General features: G+C 38.5%; 1 protein-coding gene across 1 annotated transcript in view; it reads right to left on the bottom strand.

Annotated features, from left to right (window-relative positions):
- Positions 1-7223: 7223 nt before the first annotated feature.
- Positions 7224-14194, bottom strand: part of ASCC3 (activating signal cointegrator 1 complex subunit 3) — a 298713-nt gene continuing 291742 nt past the window's right edge. Inside the window, exons 40-42 of the mRNA XM_030038284.2 lie at positions 10024-10230; positions 7933-8108; positions 7224-7835 (exon numbers count right to left, since the gene is read on the bottom strand). Coding sequence (XP_029894144.1) covers positions 7688-7835; positions 7933-8108; positions 10024-10230 — 531 coding nt within the window. The 3' untranslated portion in view covers positions 7224-7687. The remainder of the gene's footprint in view (positions 7836-7932; positions 8109-10023; positions 10231-14194) is intronic.

The raw sequence follows: 14194 nt of genomic DNA, 5'->3' as shown, positions 1-14194 counted from the left end.
GAACAGGATGAAAAAGCTATTGCAGCACTCCTTGGGTATGTCACATGCTGTGAAGCCAAGACCTGGGGACCATCAGCAGTGTTAGGGCAAAAGTCCTCTGCTATTGCAGTCTAGCTACAAGATATTGACGTGAAACAAAAAAAATGTTTTATGAAAGATAATTATTTGTGGGTGACCATGTCTGTTTATTTTATCAACAGGAGGCAAAAATTGTTAGCAAAAGTTTCAGAAACTTTATCTAGCTGTGATTTCTTCTGAGTTACTGCGTATCATTGCAGAAGATGGCACTGCAACTACGTATACCTGGGTGAAAGCAAAGTCTTAATCCTTTATGAATGTACTTTGCAATTTCTAAACCTTTTCCTAAGGGGTCTTTGTGAAGTTGTGTGAAGTGTTTGCCTTGTGATGCATATGCTATGGTATGTAAACTATGGAGGCTCTGTTCTCTTAAGAAGAGCAGAGCATGTATTTTCCTAATATCTGCAAGGATGAGGCTGAAAGGTATTGTCAATGTTTGCATGTAGGAATCAAGTAAAAATGCATGAGATGCACAAAGGCAGAACTTGCACTTGACTAGATGAGCATCACACATGTGGGTATGGCCTATAACTATTTCACTTTGGTCAGTTCTGAGCATTTCATTACCAAGGAGAACTGAGAAATCTCCACATCCATCTTTTCCCAGACTAGCTCATTTCCTCTTTGAATCAAGTCACTTAAAATTAAAATCCAAAATTAAACTGGCATTTGCCTTAATCATACAGCTAACTGTGCTGCATATTTTGCACCTGTCTTATTTGCTTAATATATTCTTGGAGTAACGTTGCATCATATTTGCAGTTTAGCAAAGTAGGACCTTATGCGGTTATTTCTAGATCTCAGATTGCAGGGACCTATTCATGGACCAGGACTTCCTCTGTGCTACGTTTCCTATAAACAGAGAATGAAATTCCCCTAAAGGTCCTATCCCAGAAAGCTTAGTCCAAGTACAACAGGAGAGACTGTGTTGGGAGGGGTGGGATGGGACAGGGCAGAGCCATGCCAAAGAAACAGCAAGATCCTGTAACTGGGGTAAACTTTTAAATAGTTATGTAGTCTCTCTTGTATTACATTATATATCTTGTACTTTAGATAGGGCAAAATAGCAAAAAAAAAAAAAAATTTAGGGATAAGTCTTGCTTTGGTGTGGGTGAATGAAGGGGCCTTTTTATGGAGATGGCAGAATCTTCTCTGTGTTTTTTCCAGCTCTCCCTTTAGTCATTGCAATCATTTGAGAAAATAAAGTAAGTTTTAATTGCAGAATCTTCACAGCTACAAAGATGACAGTTTATCAGAACCTGATATTACTGAGCTACTACAATGAGTAATTAGTCCCTAATTAGTTGGATTTGCTGACAAATACATAATGGGAACTCACCATGTGTTATTGGCATCTGAAACAATTTTACCCTGTTAGCTAGCAGAAAGTACTGCTGTCAAGTATGTAAGCCTAATTTTCCCACATTAGCACTACGCAGTAGAAACTGAGTTATTTCCATTCCAAGGTGCAAATTTGCTAGTGTGTGAAGAATGCTGTTTATCACATTTATGTAGAGATTTAGAGTGTAGTTAGAAAAAGGTGGTGATATTTCTAGACTCCCTTTTCTACTGTTCTTCTTGCCAGTAATTAATAGCATAGCCCTATAACTATTTGTACATGTATCATGTTATCGAGAGCGTGATTTTTCAAAAATGCCCAATTCTCCTCTGCTGTCATTACAATTAGTGGGAATCTTATTATTGGGAATGATAATATTCAGCACGGAACACTTTTCATTCTTTACTCCGTTGGTTTTCTAGCACATGAACAATAGCCAATATCTTCATTTACTTTCCTCCCCCGCCATGTTCTCATTTCTCTTCTAAAATCTAGATGTAGACACCCCCCACACTCGTGGTCATGCTATTTTCAGAGACATCTCTATCTTGGTCTCTCACCTGTGTGATCGTTGTCATTGTGCAATGAGATGTCACCAATTCTGCTGTGTATGGACCTTCTGCAAGGGGAGACACAAGCCTTCTACTTTGGGTGCATGTTTTTATTGAGAGTCTTAGTAGGACAAGGATAGGCTGGAGGAAGAAAGCAGCAGTGAAGCCTAATGCATAGACTTAGTGAGGCTTTTATGTTCTTTATTTCTAAGGAGAGATTTGAGTAGAGAAGGTGGTTGTGATTTTCTAGGAATAGAGTTGCAGAAGACAGGCTTACTGACTTGGAGAGACCCAGATTCAAATCACATTGATGCATTATGGAGCTCATTAGAAGATCTGAGTACAAGACATATTGTAAACATTTAATTGGAGGATGGTGTAATCACTGTGGAGAATCCTTTTCTATAGAGCTTGTTTCTTCTGTCTAGATTGAATCCTCGGTAGGAATTATTTACACAGGGACTCATTTAGTACAAGCAGTACAATTGCTTTCCAGAGAAGTTCCTCTAATATAGAAGTTCCCTTCACACACACTTCATGAAAGCAGCTTAACCTCTTACTGCTACCAGTGTGTGACATTAATAACAAACTTGGTTAGTTCATTCCTGAGCTTTTGGAAATCACTTCAGAAAAAATGTGTGTCAAATGTGTGGATGTAAGTCTTGGCACAGCCTGCTGAAGTGCAGTTGCAGTGTGCTCTGAGAAGATGTGTCATTTAACAAGATACGTTTTTTAAAAAGATGGGTGGGAATCAAACATAGCCAATGGGATAGGCATTGTGTGTAAATAGAAAAGGACCATTCTCAGTAGCAGCCCTGCTCACTTTTTGTAGCTCACATCTGTCTGGGCATCCTATGGCATCCAAACTTTTTGTCAGAAATACTTCTTCTCATGGAACAGGACAATCCTCCCTTCTCATAAAATAGCTTGGAAGAGAGAATTTTGAACACTTACGGTGGTTCTGACTTACAAAATAGCATGGGCTTGATTAGCTAATTAAGCTTGAGTAGGTAAGTATCCATCTTACTGGCATACCTGCACGGGGATAGCAGAAGTGACACAGGACCTATGGAAGACTTGCTGTCTTCTGGAGTGGCAACTGAAATATCTTTGGTCATTTTGTAGTGCATTAGATGCAGTTAAGCAACTGAATTGCTTACCTATGACTAAGCAAGTAATAAGGGCTCAATTTGATTACCTGAGTGTAGATACCTAGTGCTATTTCAGATGCCTTAGGTTACATGAGGCATCCACAGAGAGTGACAGAACAGCATCATGTTTCACATCTGGTAGCCCTCTGCAGATGGCGCATGTTCTTCTGGAGCTGAAAGTGGAGGCCAGGTGAGATATTGCATATTAAATGGCACTGGATATTTGCATGTAAGCAACTAAATCAGGGACAAAGGTGTGCAATTTAGCTGGAAGAAAGGATACCTAAAACTAAAAAATAAAAGTTTATATAAAAATCACTTGCACAAATTTACCATTTCATATGAGGTGTAAAACATGCTTGGATGGATGGGTGGCTTCCTTTTATGCCCATGGCTTGGCTTTCTGGTTACAGAATTATCAGACTTTTTTTTCTACTCTCAGCATTAGTTCAGACTTTTTTATGGAGACCTTTAGGATGTGGAAAAAATATATATGGTTTCCTTGTATAACCTTACTTTGTCCTGCTTCAGTACTTACTACATAGGCTAGAATACTGTCCATACCACATCATAGAGAGATGAGCTTAAACAATTCCTTCTGTGATAATATGCTGCTACTAATATGGATAACTGTACCTGAACAGGTGTTGATTGTAGGGTTTACAGGTAGTGGAAGGAGCTAAAGGGAAGTCTACCTTAAATGGGCTGGGTGGAAGCAAGACAAGAGAGTGATGATTTAAGAACTGGCTGCAGGAAATAAGCCTCTTTGAAGGGAAGTGATGCTGATTGGACCAGTTCATCAGACTGTCTTAAAAATATCACAGCCTCTTTTTCTTGAGTGAGGGAGGAACATAGGAGTTTGGATTCCAGCTGTGATGTGCAAGAGCAGATGCACACGGGATACCTTATCCTCTTTATAACTACCTCCCAGAACTAGAAAATTGGAATTACAGAACTTACTTACCTTTCTTTAAATGCAGCCTGTTCAGTGAATGTTCAAGTCTTATACTAGGCTCCAGGATGGAGGTTGATGAGAGACTTCCTGAAGTTTCCTTCAGGATGGCCATCTAGAGATGGTCTCTAGAAGCAAACTAATGATGAGGAAGAGGCGTTTTGGGTCACCAGCATAAAACCCTGAATTCATCTGGGTGAAATGAGGGCCTCCAAAGATTCAATTTACAACAAAAGAGGAAGACCTGCAGTAGTGAAGATGGCTTCATGGTGCCACTGTGGTACATTCAGTACTTGGACTAGAACCACAATCTTAAGTTAGGTTCTAGAACAACAGACTGCATTGTAAGAGCTCCTTAAGAAGAGATGGGGGATGGTTGTACATACCCAAACCTCCTCTAGCTCCTGCTATGTACTGCTGTGATGCTGGTATCAGATTTGGACAGGGTAAGATGGAAAGGGCGAAGTCACATAGGCAGACTTAAATATATCTTGATACACAAGATGTGCATGTTTTTTGTTGCTCTTCTCAATTTTTGGAAGAAGTATTATATCTGAGCAGGCAGGCACTGACTGCAGCTGCTCTCAGAGTAGGGGATGCCCCCCCCCCCCCCCCCCAACCTGCTTGCAAACTGGAATGAGAAATTTAACATTAAGAATTTCTGTATGTGCTGTTAATTTGCTCATTTGTTTGATTTTCATACTTTTGTTAGACAGCTATTCTCACTTTCCACCATTAGATATCACTAGATTGAACATATTGATTGTTCCTTCTAAGCAGCTGTTTCAAATGCATCAGAATTCCTTCTCTCAGATTTTTCAGATAAATACTGATTCTAATCAATATGCTTAAATTCATTCTGTATTACTTCAGACTTTGTCTTCATGAATCCAATACTTTTGTAAAAAAAAAAAAAGTTTCAAATATGTTATTTAGAAATGTCACCAAACTATTTCTAAAAACAATTAACGTGCTAGGAAATTAAATACAATATTTCCAAACCAAAGTACAAATGACATTACAGAAACTCTTTGATTGATTAATACAGAATACTGAAGCTATTGTCTGCTACTCTGCAGTTAGACTATTTTGTGATGTGCATTTACAAAGCAACAAGAGCTAGCGTCACTATGTTGGTATGTTGTTTGACTGTGGCATAGCTCTTTTTCCTAATTAAGTAAAATTGTTGAGGGACAATATATTGCTTCAGCCAAGAATTTTCCCAAAGAAAGGGCTTAATTTCTGTGAAAATTTACTTGGAGATTAGAGAAAACAATTATCTTAAAAAAAAAAAAAAAAAAAAAAAAAAAAAAAAGGGCATAAGACTAAGTAAATGTGTGCATAACCAAACTTTTGCCTACCAATTTGAAAAAAATTTGTTTGCTGTGTGACACACCAGCAAGTTATATTGATATAGTCTAAATGGCAAAGGTGGCAGTTGTATCAGCTAGCAGGCCATTAATATACTGATGACTTTTTCTATTATAGTCCCATTTTCATAGGCAATAAAGTCAACCTATAATAACGGAATATAAAATTTTTAACATCATCAGGTGATGTGAAGATCTCTGAAAATACTCAACTACAGAATTTATTAATTTTTTTCTCACAAATTAGAGGTGCCAGATATATATGAAATAAATTCTTGTTTAACTACTGACCCTTTGAAATCAGCCAGACTTCTCTTTGCTGCAATGTAGTGTTGCCAGCAGGTCGCGGGAGGTGGTCAGCACTGGTGATGCCACACCTGGAGTACTGTGTCTGGTTTGGGGCTACCCGGTATGAGAGACATGGACATACTGGAGAGAGTCTCGGCGAAGGGCCACAAAGAAGATGAAGGGACTGGGGTGTCTCTCATATGAGGAAAGGCTGAGAGAGCTGGGACTGTTCAGCCTGCAGAAGGCTTAGGGAGATCTCATCAATGTGTATAAATACCTGAATGGAAGATGTTAACAAGGACACAGCCAGGCTCTTTTCAGTGGTGCCTGGTGACAGGACTAGAGACACTGGGCACAAACTCAAGCACAGGAAGGTCCCTCTGAACATCAGGAAACACTTTTTTTACAATGAGGGTGACTAAACACTGGCACAGGTTGCCCAGAGAGGTTGTAGAGTCTCCATCCTTGGAGATACTCAAAAGCTGTCTGGACATGGTCCTGGGCAACCAGCTTTAGGTGTCCCTGCTTGATGAGGGGGATTGGACCAGATGACATCCAGAAGTCCCTTTCAACCTCAACTAGTCTGTGATTCTGTGTGGGTGCAGCACCACCAGTGTAATTTTTTTTCTGGGAAGCTTCCAGGCAACAACTCTGCTGTATTCTCTCATTTGGTGAAACACAATGGAAGTGATAGCAAAATGATCCCTCAGAGAGGTAAGGCTTATCAGCTAAATGCAAAGCTGAACAAGTTCAAATATTAATATTCAGTTTAAGGTCTAGTCTATCAGAATGAAGAGGCACAATGTTTTTTTGCAGTATGTTGCTTCCAAGCACTTGCTCAGCATCTTGAATCCCCTTAAGGTTGAGAAGAGGACTGACCTCAGGATGGGTAGATTTAAGCAGTCTCATTGCTGTATTGTGCAGAAGAAGGATGCTGCTACCTTCTCTCTTCAGATTTACATCTTGCAGGTGGAAGTGCCTCCATAGTACTATCACTGAGCTGGGTGTCTCTTAGACACTACCTATCATCTGGCAGAACTCTTCCTTGCTCATCAAGCAGTCTGTTGTAAACCCTGTTTTTGTAGCCTCTCCCTCCCTTATTACAGAATGTAGTTGCTCACTTTAGCACTGAACCCTAGAACTGGACACCCGATTTTATATGCCTTAGTCCTTCAAAATTCAGCAAAAAACCACTAAAGGAATTGTAAATATGTAATATATATGTATGGTGTGTGTGTGTGTATATATGTATGTATGTATGCACATCTGAAGGGTAAACTTCAATTATGATCTATATATGAATTGCATCATTTCTATACTGGAAATATTTTATACTATTTAGCATGCCTTTATAACCAGGTTTACTGCATATATAATTAATACAAATTTGTGACATTTTTCCTTTAGATTATCACCTTCAAAATGTATGCATAAGAGGAGGATTTTGTTACTATATATCATATTTTACACTGAAAAATCTAACACAAAATGTTCTTATGGACATATTTTTATTAAATGTGACATAACACACCCATCAATATTTTCAGCACTTCTTAGATCAAATTTTGTATTTTTCCCTATAAATTAAAAAAGTTGACTATTTAAACTACATTAATACGTAGGCTACAGAACACTTTCCAAAATTAAGACTATAGCCCTAAATTTGCACAAATTACAATATCTTTTAGTCTTTTATTTTGATGCGTCAAAACTCAATTAACAATATAACCTCTGAAAGAAGAAAGATGAAACAAGAAAAGACAAATCTCCATAAAGGAGTAAGGCCACTGTGGCTAACTCTGTGTTACTAGAGTCAATACAGTAGTCACTTTCAATTTCCTAGTTGTCTTGAGGTTTGAAGTTGGTTCCACTAAGGCAAATGCATTTTTGGATGTCCAGAATGACCAGATATCTGTAGCTGCAAAACCAGTTCTTCTGAATGGACTTTTCAGATCACCTTACTTCAGAGCCAGGTGACTCCTAGCATCAGACACCTCTGTTGTGACTTGTGCTGAAGTACTAGCTGGTATAATGTTCAGGTAAATATCGTACTGTTGGTCCATACCAAGATAGCTGTCACTCATGAGATACAATGTGTAGATACACCTAAAATGTAAAAAGCAGAATCATTAGTGTGGAAATTAGGTCTTGACTACTTGGAAAAGATAATCACTAAGAGAACTTAATTTACAAATTGTCATACTTTCCAGGAGTTTCTGGAGTATAAAAAGCAACAGAAACAGTATTTCGATTTCTGACATATCCAGTTCTTTTCAGGGCGATGAGCTCTTTTTTATCGACTTCTCCCAGTATCAAAAACCATCCTTCATCTTTAACTTTGGGGAATCGAGGAGCCACTGCTTTACTCTCTTGCTTTCCCTGTTGGGGAAAAGAAACAGCTTAGTAAAACTAGAAATCACCTTTCCAAAATGCCATTCTTCCCTGAATGAAAACCACCTCTAAACTACATTGTTGTGAATTGTTACCTAAGACTATAATTTAGCCAGACGAAAATATTTTTGTTATTTCTTTTCAGATGAAGTGTTTTTAAAAAAAAAATAAAATCACAGTCCACAGAGAAAAACCCAGAATACAAGATACTATTCTGCTTATTTTGTAAGCTATTAAAACTTGAATGGAAATACTGTTCCCTTTTTGTAATTTCATCTAATATATTCCAAACGCTATTCTCTGCAGAAGGGTTAATTGTAAACCTAGTGTCTTTAAATAAAGCTAAACAATATTGTTCAAGATTAATATAAAGACAAAAACAGCACTTGAAGTCTTTATTTGAGGTTGATATAGCAAAAGGAAAGATTATTTCAGTGATTCTTTAAGACAGTGACTTTACTGCTAGAAGCTGAAGATATAATGATGCACGCTCAATCAGCATTCATTTCGTGTTCTGTAGAGGGAAAGGTTTTACTGAAGATTTATACAGAAGAAAAAGCACCACCATAGCAATGAAGCTTCAGAAACAGTTTGATCCAGCTGTTTCTTACAAAAGAGGGATCAAATTCTAGGAGAGGTTTGTAAAACAGTGATCACTGCACAAAATGCTCCTGCTCCCTTCTTTTCCGTGGCTTCTGGTTAGGAACAGTCTCTGTCAGTAACTAACTGGCACAGCAAATAGAACGACTTATGGAGAAGCTTTGACCCTTTTTCCTTCCTATAAATGAGATGGATAGTCTCCCCATGAAGCTATGGTGAACTGCAGTAGTCAGGACAAGAAGTCTTTCGGGGAAAAAAAGAATACTTTTCAAATATAATTCTTTAACTAATGTAGGTAAGTTACCTTCAGGATTTACAACAGAGCATATGTGTATCTGTTATTATTTTTATCAAAATGAAGTTATCTTAAGAGTCTCAGAACTAACATCTGAAACTGTTCTCTGCTTACATCTTGAACTTTTCTTCATATCTTAACAAAAATGCTAGTAATTGTTGTTCTTAGTTGTTTGAAATGTTAGAAAGATTCATTAGCAAAATTATAATCATGGTGGTCCATATGCCGCTCATGGTATGCAAATGCCAAAAATGCATCTATAAGTAAGTGATAGCTACAGTGTCAGCAGTGCCTGATTTGAATGCAGGAGGCATGGTCTTAACTCTTCCAAGAGCTGACAAACGAAGACCTGCTGCGGGCCCAGGGAGGTGACCAGCCCAAGAAGAAATGGGATGTGCTTTAATGGAACAAAGGGGTGGGACTGAAATTTAGGTGTGGAAAAGAATTGTATGTAGAAGTTGTTCTAGGAGCTGTTCAAAAAAGCTTCATATGTAAAATATGAGAAAAATATCCTCAGTAAAGGCCTGAGGATGTCTTATGAGTGGAAACATATTTATAGGTATGGGTCTGGTATAGCTGTTTGGAGGTACATGGGAAGCTTATAAATTGGTTTGGGGAAGCAGGATATGCAAGAACACGAGTGGCAGGAGTTTGGGGCTGGTGAGTACTTAAACACTGCCTGTGAAGTTATCATAGCTACTGTCACTGCTTATAGTACCCAAACAAATGAACTTTATGAGTTTCTGGTTTGTAAAAAAACAGTGAGAGAATTTTTTCATTGACTTGAATTGCTCTAGGGTTTTACCTTAAGAGTCTATTTACTATCCTATTGCAACCTGAAAAACCATTTGCTTCATTACTAACACACAAAAGGCTTTGAAAGTGTTTATAATTTACATAATACTTAAACCATAAAAAAACCTGTGATGCTGTATAAAGCATTACTGATAATGTAAATGGATTATTGGAAACTTGTGCACTTGGGAAGGAAATGATAAAGTAATCTACCTGATACCCCATCTGGGTTCTCTGCAGATTTACTTGGAGCACATACTCTTGATCAGCGTGTAATTTAATCCATCTTTTGTCATCTCGTGCGTCTGTTGTCAAAGAAGGAACAGGCACTTCGTTCTGTGGCTGAACTGGGTCATCCCAACAGCCCTTAATGCTCAGGCTGACGTTTAGAATTGGCAAACGGCACAAGAAATTCCAAGCCTGTAGGAAAAACAGATCCCTGTGGATTACAGGACTATCTATACAATCATTGTCACTGTAACAATAACAATTCAATGTGCACTCTACATATTTATTCTATATTAATAATATTTTATTATGTATTAGAATATAATATATAATCGTACAACTCTTAATCACAAGCATAAAATACTTTTCATTAACCTCTTACTCTACTTTCTTCTAAGCAAATAAAACAAACATGAAACTCCTCAAGCACATTACACGTGCCTCACTAAGATTACTGATGTCTGAACACAGGAAAAATTCCTTACCACTCCCGATTAAAGTATTTTTTCCCTATAAGCCACTTAAAAACTAGTATAATTAAGTTTTAAATTAAACTTCCTTAGCATAATCCATAAAGAACAAGTCACTGCAGTGCTAATTAGCAATGGGCAAACCTTGGAGAGTTCAGAGGATCAGTTCAGATAATTAACCAAAAGTTCAACTGCATATCCAGAGTTATCCCTATTTTTTTTTTTTAAGGTTTTCTTGCATTGATCTTCACGAACCTTCCTTCTTATAGTCCTCCTGAGGAATCTTAAGTCTCTCTGGTTTCTCATGAACTGCAACAGGCCCTCAACTTTCTCTCATCCTTGTACAGAGAACTGTTGTTAGAGGCATACAATTTGTGTAGCTGAACGTGACGCTCTCTTCAACCTTAAAGAGGCATCCTGAAAATCCAGTCCTATGTATCTCTCATTTAGGTCTCTATCAGACAAGGAAAAGCAGCTCTGAGAAGCTGTGACGAAAATGGAGGGGAGTAGTGCAGGCTTTCCTTTAGTAAAAAGAAAATCAGCATGTTCACTCAATGAAATTTGTTAGGAAGAAGAAATGGAAAAATGGGCTGTGGAATGGAAGCAGTGATTTGTGGCCTCACTATGGCTGAAAAAGATAGATGAGGCTGGCACTGGAAATAAAAACCAAAAGACCAAGAACCACCCTCTGCCCTGCCCTCCTTCCCCTCCACCGCCAAAACAAAACAGGAATCAGCACTTCACCCATGTTTTCAAACAACACATATGAAAAGCTAGAGGGTGGGAAGGAGAAGAAGGAAAGAATATTGGTCTTGGTAAAGAACCAGCAGATGTCAAAATAGGAACTTGTGGGAACGAAGAGGGTAGGCATAGTCGCACGGGCAATACTGGCATGGAACGGAAATGTTTTATCTGGAAAAAGACTAAAGTACATTTTATTTTTCATGTTTTGTTTTGACCATCTTGTGTTTCAACAAAATCTGTTTTCATTTAGATTTAGATTGTGCTTGATGTGTCTCTGATTACTTTTTTCTGTGCTAGAAGATCTAGAGCCCTAATAAAAGCTCAGTTTGCTTTTTGGAGACATCATTGCCATGGTTCACACCGACAGTAATGGTATATGTTAATACATGATTAGGGATACAGCAGCCAGGGTAAGCAGACCTAAGGTCGCACTGTGTAGGAAAAGGTGGTGCCGTCCCTCTCTCCAATACCCTCCCCTCCAGCTAGCTGTCCCCCTCTCCATCCCCGATATGTCGGCACTACCATGTTGTGATTGTGCAGCTAGATGGATCAGCTAGCTAATCATTTTGGTGACAGCATGAACTTAGATCAGCTTAAAGCTGATTGTAGAAGCATATTCTCTAATCCTGCGAGTACTCTGAATAAGCATGAACCTTCAGTGCCACTGAAAGAAGTGGTCCAGCCCCCTCCCCTGCTGGCATAAGCATTCACATAGCCACTTGGCCACAGGCCATTCTGACTGTCAGCGAGAGGGTTGGTATGGTCCCTCCTCCCCTCGTCCCCAGATGCTCGCTCCCACCTCCTCCCCTGAACCAGCCACAGCGTTTGTGCAGCTGTGCAGTGAGCTGGGTCAGGGGAGGTGACAATGGCATAGGGAGGGCAGGACTGCCCATTTCGACTGCAGTGCAGACTTACGTTGGATTAAAATGGCTGCATTACCAGAGCCTGGCTGAACTAAACGAGAAAACTGATTTAGGCTAAAAACTAATCTCTCTTTCTTCCCTCTTCTGTGTGCTGCATGAACAGCTGTGTCTGTTCAATGGGGAAGGTGGGGAGGGCCAGCTGTGAGCGCTCAGGAACTGCAGTGTAAAAGCAAGGGACACCGATGAATAGTGCCTTAGCTAAGAAAGGACAGGAAAATTATAACAGAAAATAAACAGCTAGAACATTAAGGGAAAAGAGATTCCTCTTTGTCCCAACTCTGAAAGGCAAAAGGGGGAAAAAAAGGCAGCACCTTGAAGAAGGAGAAAAACCACCACAGACATTCTTAATTAATTAGTTGTTGCCAGGATTTTGCTACATTTAACACACAAGACACTACTAAAATCACCTCCAGCAGATCACACTGGATGAGACAACTTGAGTAGTAACACCTTAACTGGCAAATGATTTTATGTTTAATGTAAAGGTTTTTAAGATGAAGCTTACTGTAGGACCTGTACACACCTACTGTGTGAGACTCTCCACGCACAAAAGCAGTGTACTTCTGTTGTGTTCAGTAGAGGCACCCTAATATACACCAACCTGCTGAGCACCCCTTCCCTTTGGTTATACTTTAGATATCATCTACCTGGAAAACTTTCATGTGCGCTATCTCAGAGGACAAGACCTGCTACAATTATGTTAGAACAAAGTTTAATTTCAGCAGAGATCATAATGTATTAACTCCTTTAGGGGCATTACGTGTTGCTCTGTTGAAGACTATGATTTGGTCTGGTTTATACCATGCAACCCCAACATATTATTCTATTTGTCAAAGGCTGTCATGTCCTCATGTAGCTTTTACAGTACAAACAAACCAAAGTAACTCTGAGTAACTTTCTAATTAGATAAGAAAGTGGTTGTAATGTGTCATTCTCCAGGCCCTGTGTATTTGAAAATTAAAGGCAAAGTTAGTACTGCTTTATCATTGATACAGTATGCACAGCAGGCTGTCTTTTTATCATCCACGCAACATGAAGAAAATGAAGAAATGCTTTTCTTACTGAGGAAAAAAAGCCAAGTAGTAGCAGCTGAAAATGAAAAAGAAGATTACAGGAACACATACTTCCAGGGTAAAAGCAGCTAATACTACAGCAAGGATAATATTTTGTTCAATCTTGAGGTTTCTTTTTTCTCTTTCAGTAAGATAAATATCAGCTTAGTATTTTAAAAGGTGCCTAATGCCTAAGTGACTTAGAAACTGAAAAAGATTTGTTAAAGAAATATGATTCAGAATGAATCACTGAAACAAACATGGAGCTTAGGCCAAAGATCAGAGTAACAGTCTAAATAGTTTTTGAATTTAGACTGTCAGCTTTTAAAGCCCCACTGACTTTCAATGAGTTTTAGGATTATAACTAACTTTTGGAAAATTAAACTCAGGCTCCCATGTTAGTTAGATAGTTCTCGACAATTTTACTGGGTTTTTTGCTGTATAGGATAAGACAAACACATATTATCTCCTTTTAAATATACCAACATGCCCAGCGTGTGCATGTACATATATACTGTATATATATTTACCTACCAAACCCATAGATTCAAATCATAATCACATGAGAAATTCTTCATGAACCTTTGATAACATCATTAGCATTTTTGCCAATAATCTGTCTCCCCAGGACTTAGCCTAATATTCCAAATCCATGAGCAGCTTCAAGAGCTGCTATTTAAAAATTAATTACCAACCTGCTTAAAAGACATTTTCATCTTTCCAAATATGAAATTTCTTCCTTTCCCTATCTGCCTCAAATTTATGTAAAGCTCAAGCTGTTTTTACCAGTTTCATGCTAGTAACAGGTTTAAGGTATAGGTTCAATATACTGTGAGAAGTAAAAGGTTTGTTAGGAAAAGAATGTTTCTGGCAATTTAGTGGTGTACTTACTACTCTATTGGACTTTGTTCAGGTCTGGTGCCAGAATGCTAGGCTTAAACTCTGTAATCTTATATTCTTTCTTTAT

The sequence above is a fragment of the Aquila chrysaetos genome, chromosome 2 (assembly GCF_900496995.4).
Source record: "Aquila chrysaetos chrysaetos chromosome 2, bAquChr1.4, whole genome shotgun sequence".
NCBI classification, from domain to species: Eukaryota; Metazoa; Chordata; class Aves; order Accipitriformes; family Accipitridae; genus Aquila; species Aquila chrysaetos.
The sequence above is the reverse complement of the archived record's forward strand: the minus strand, read 5'-3'. Positions and strand labels throughout refer to the sequence as shown.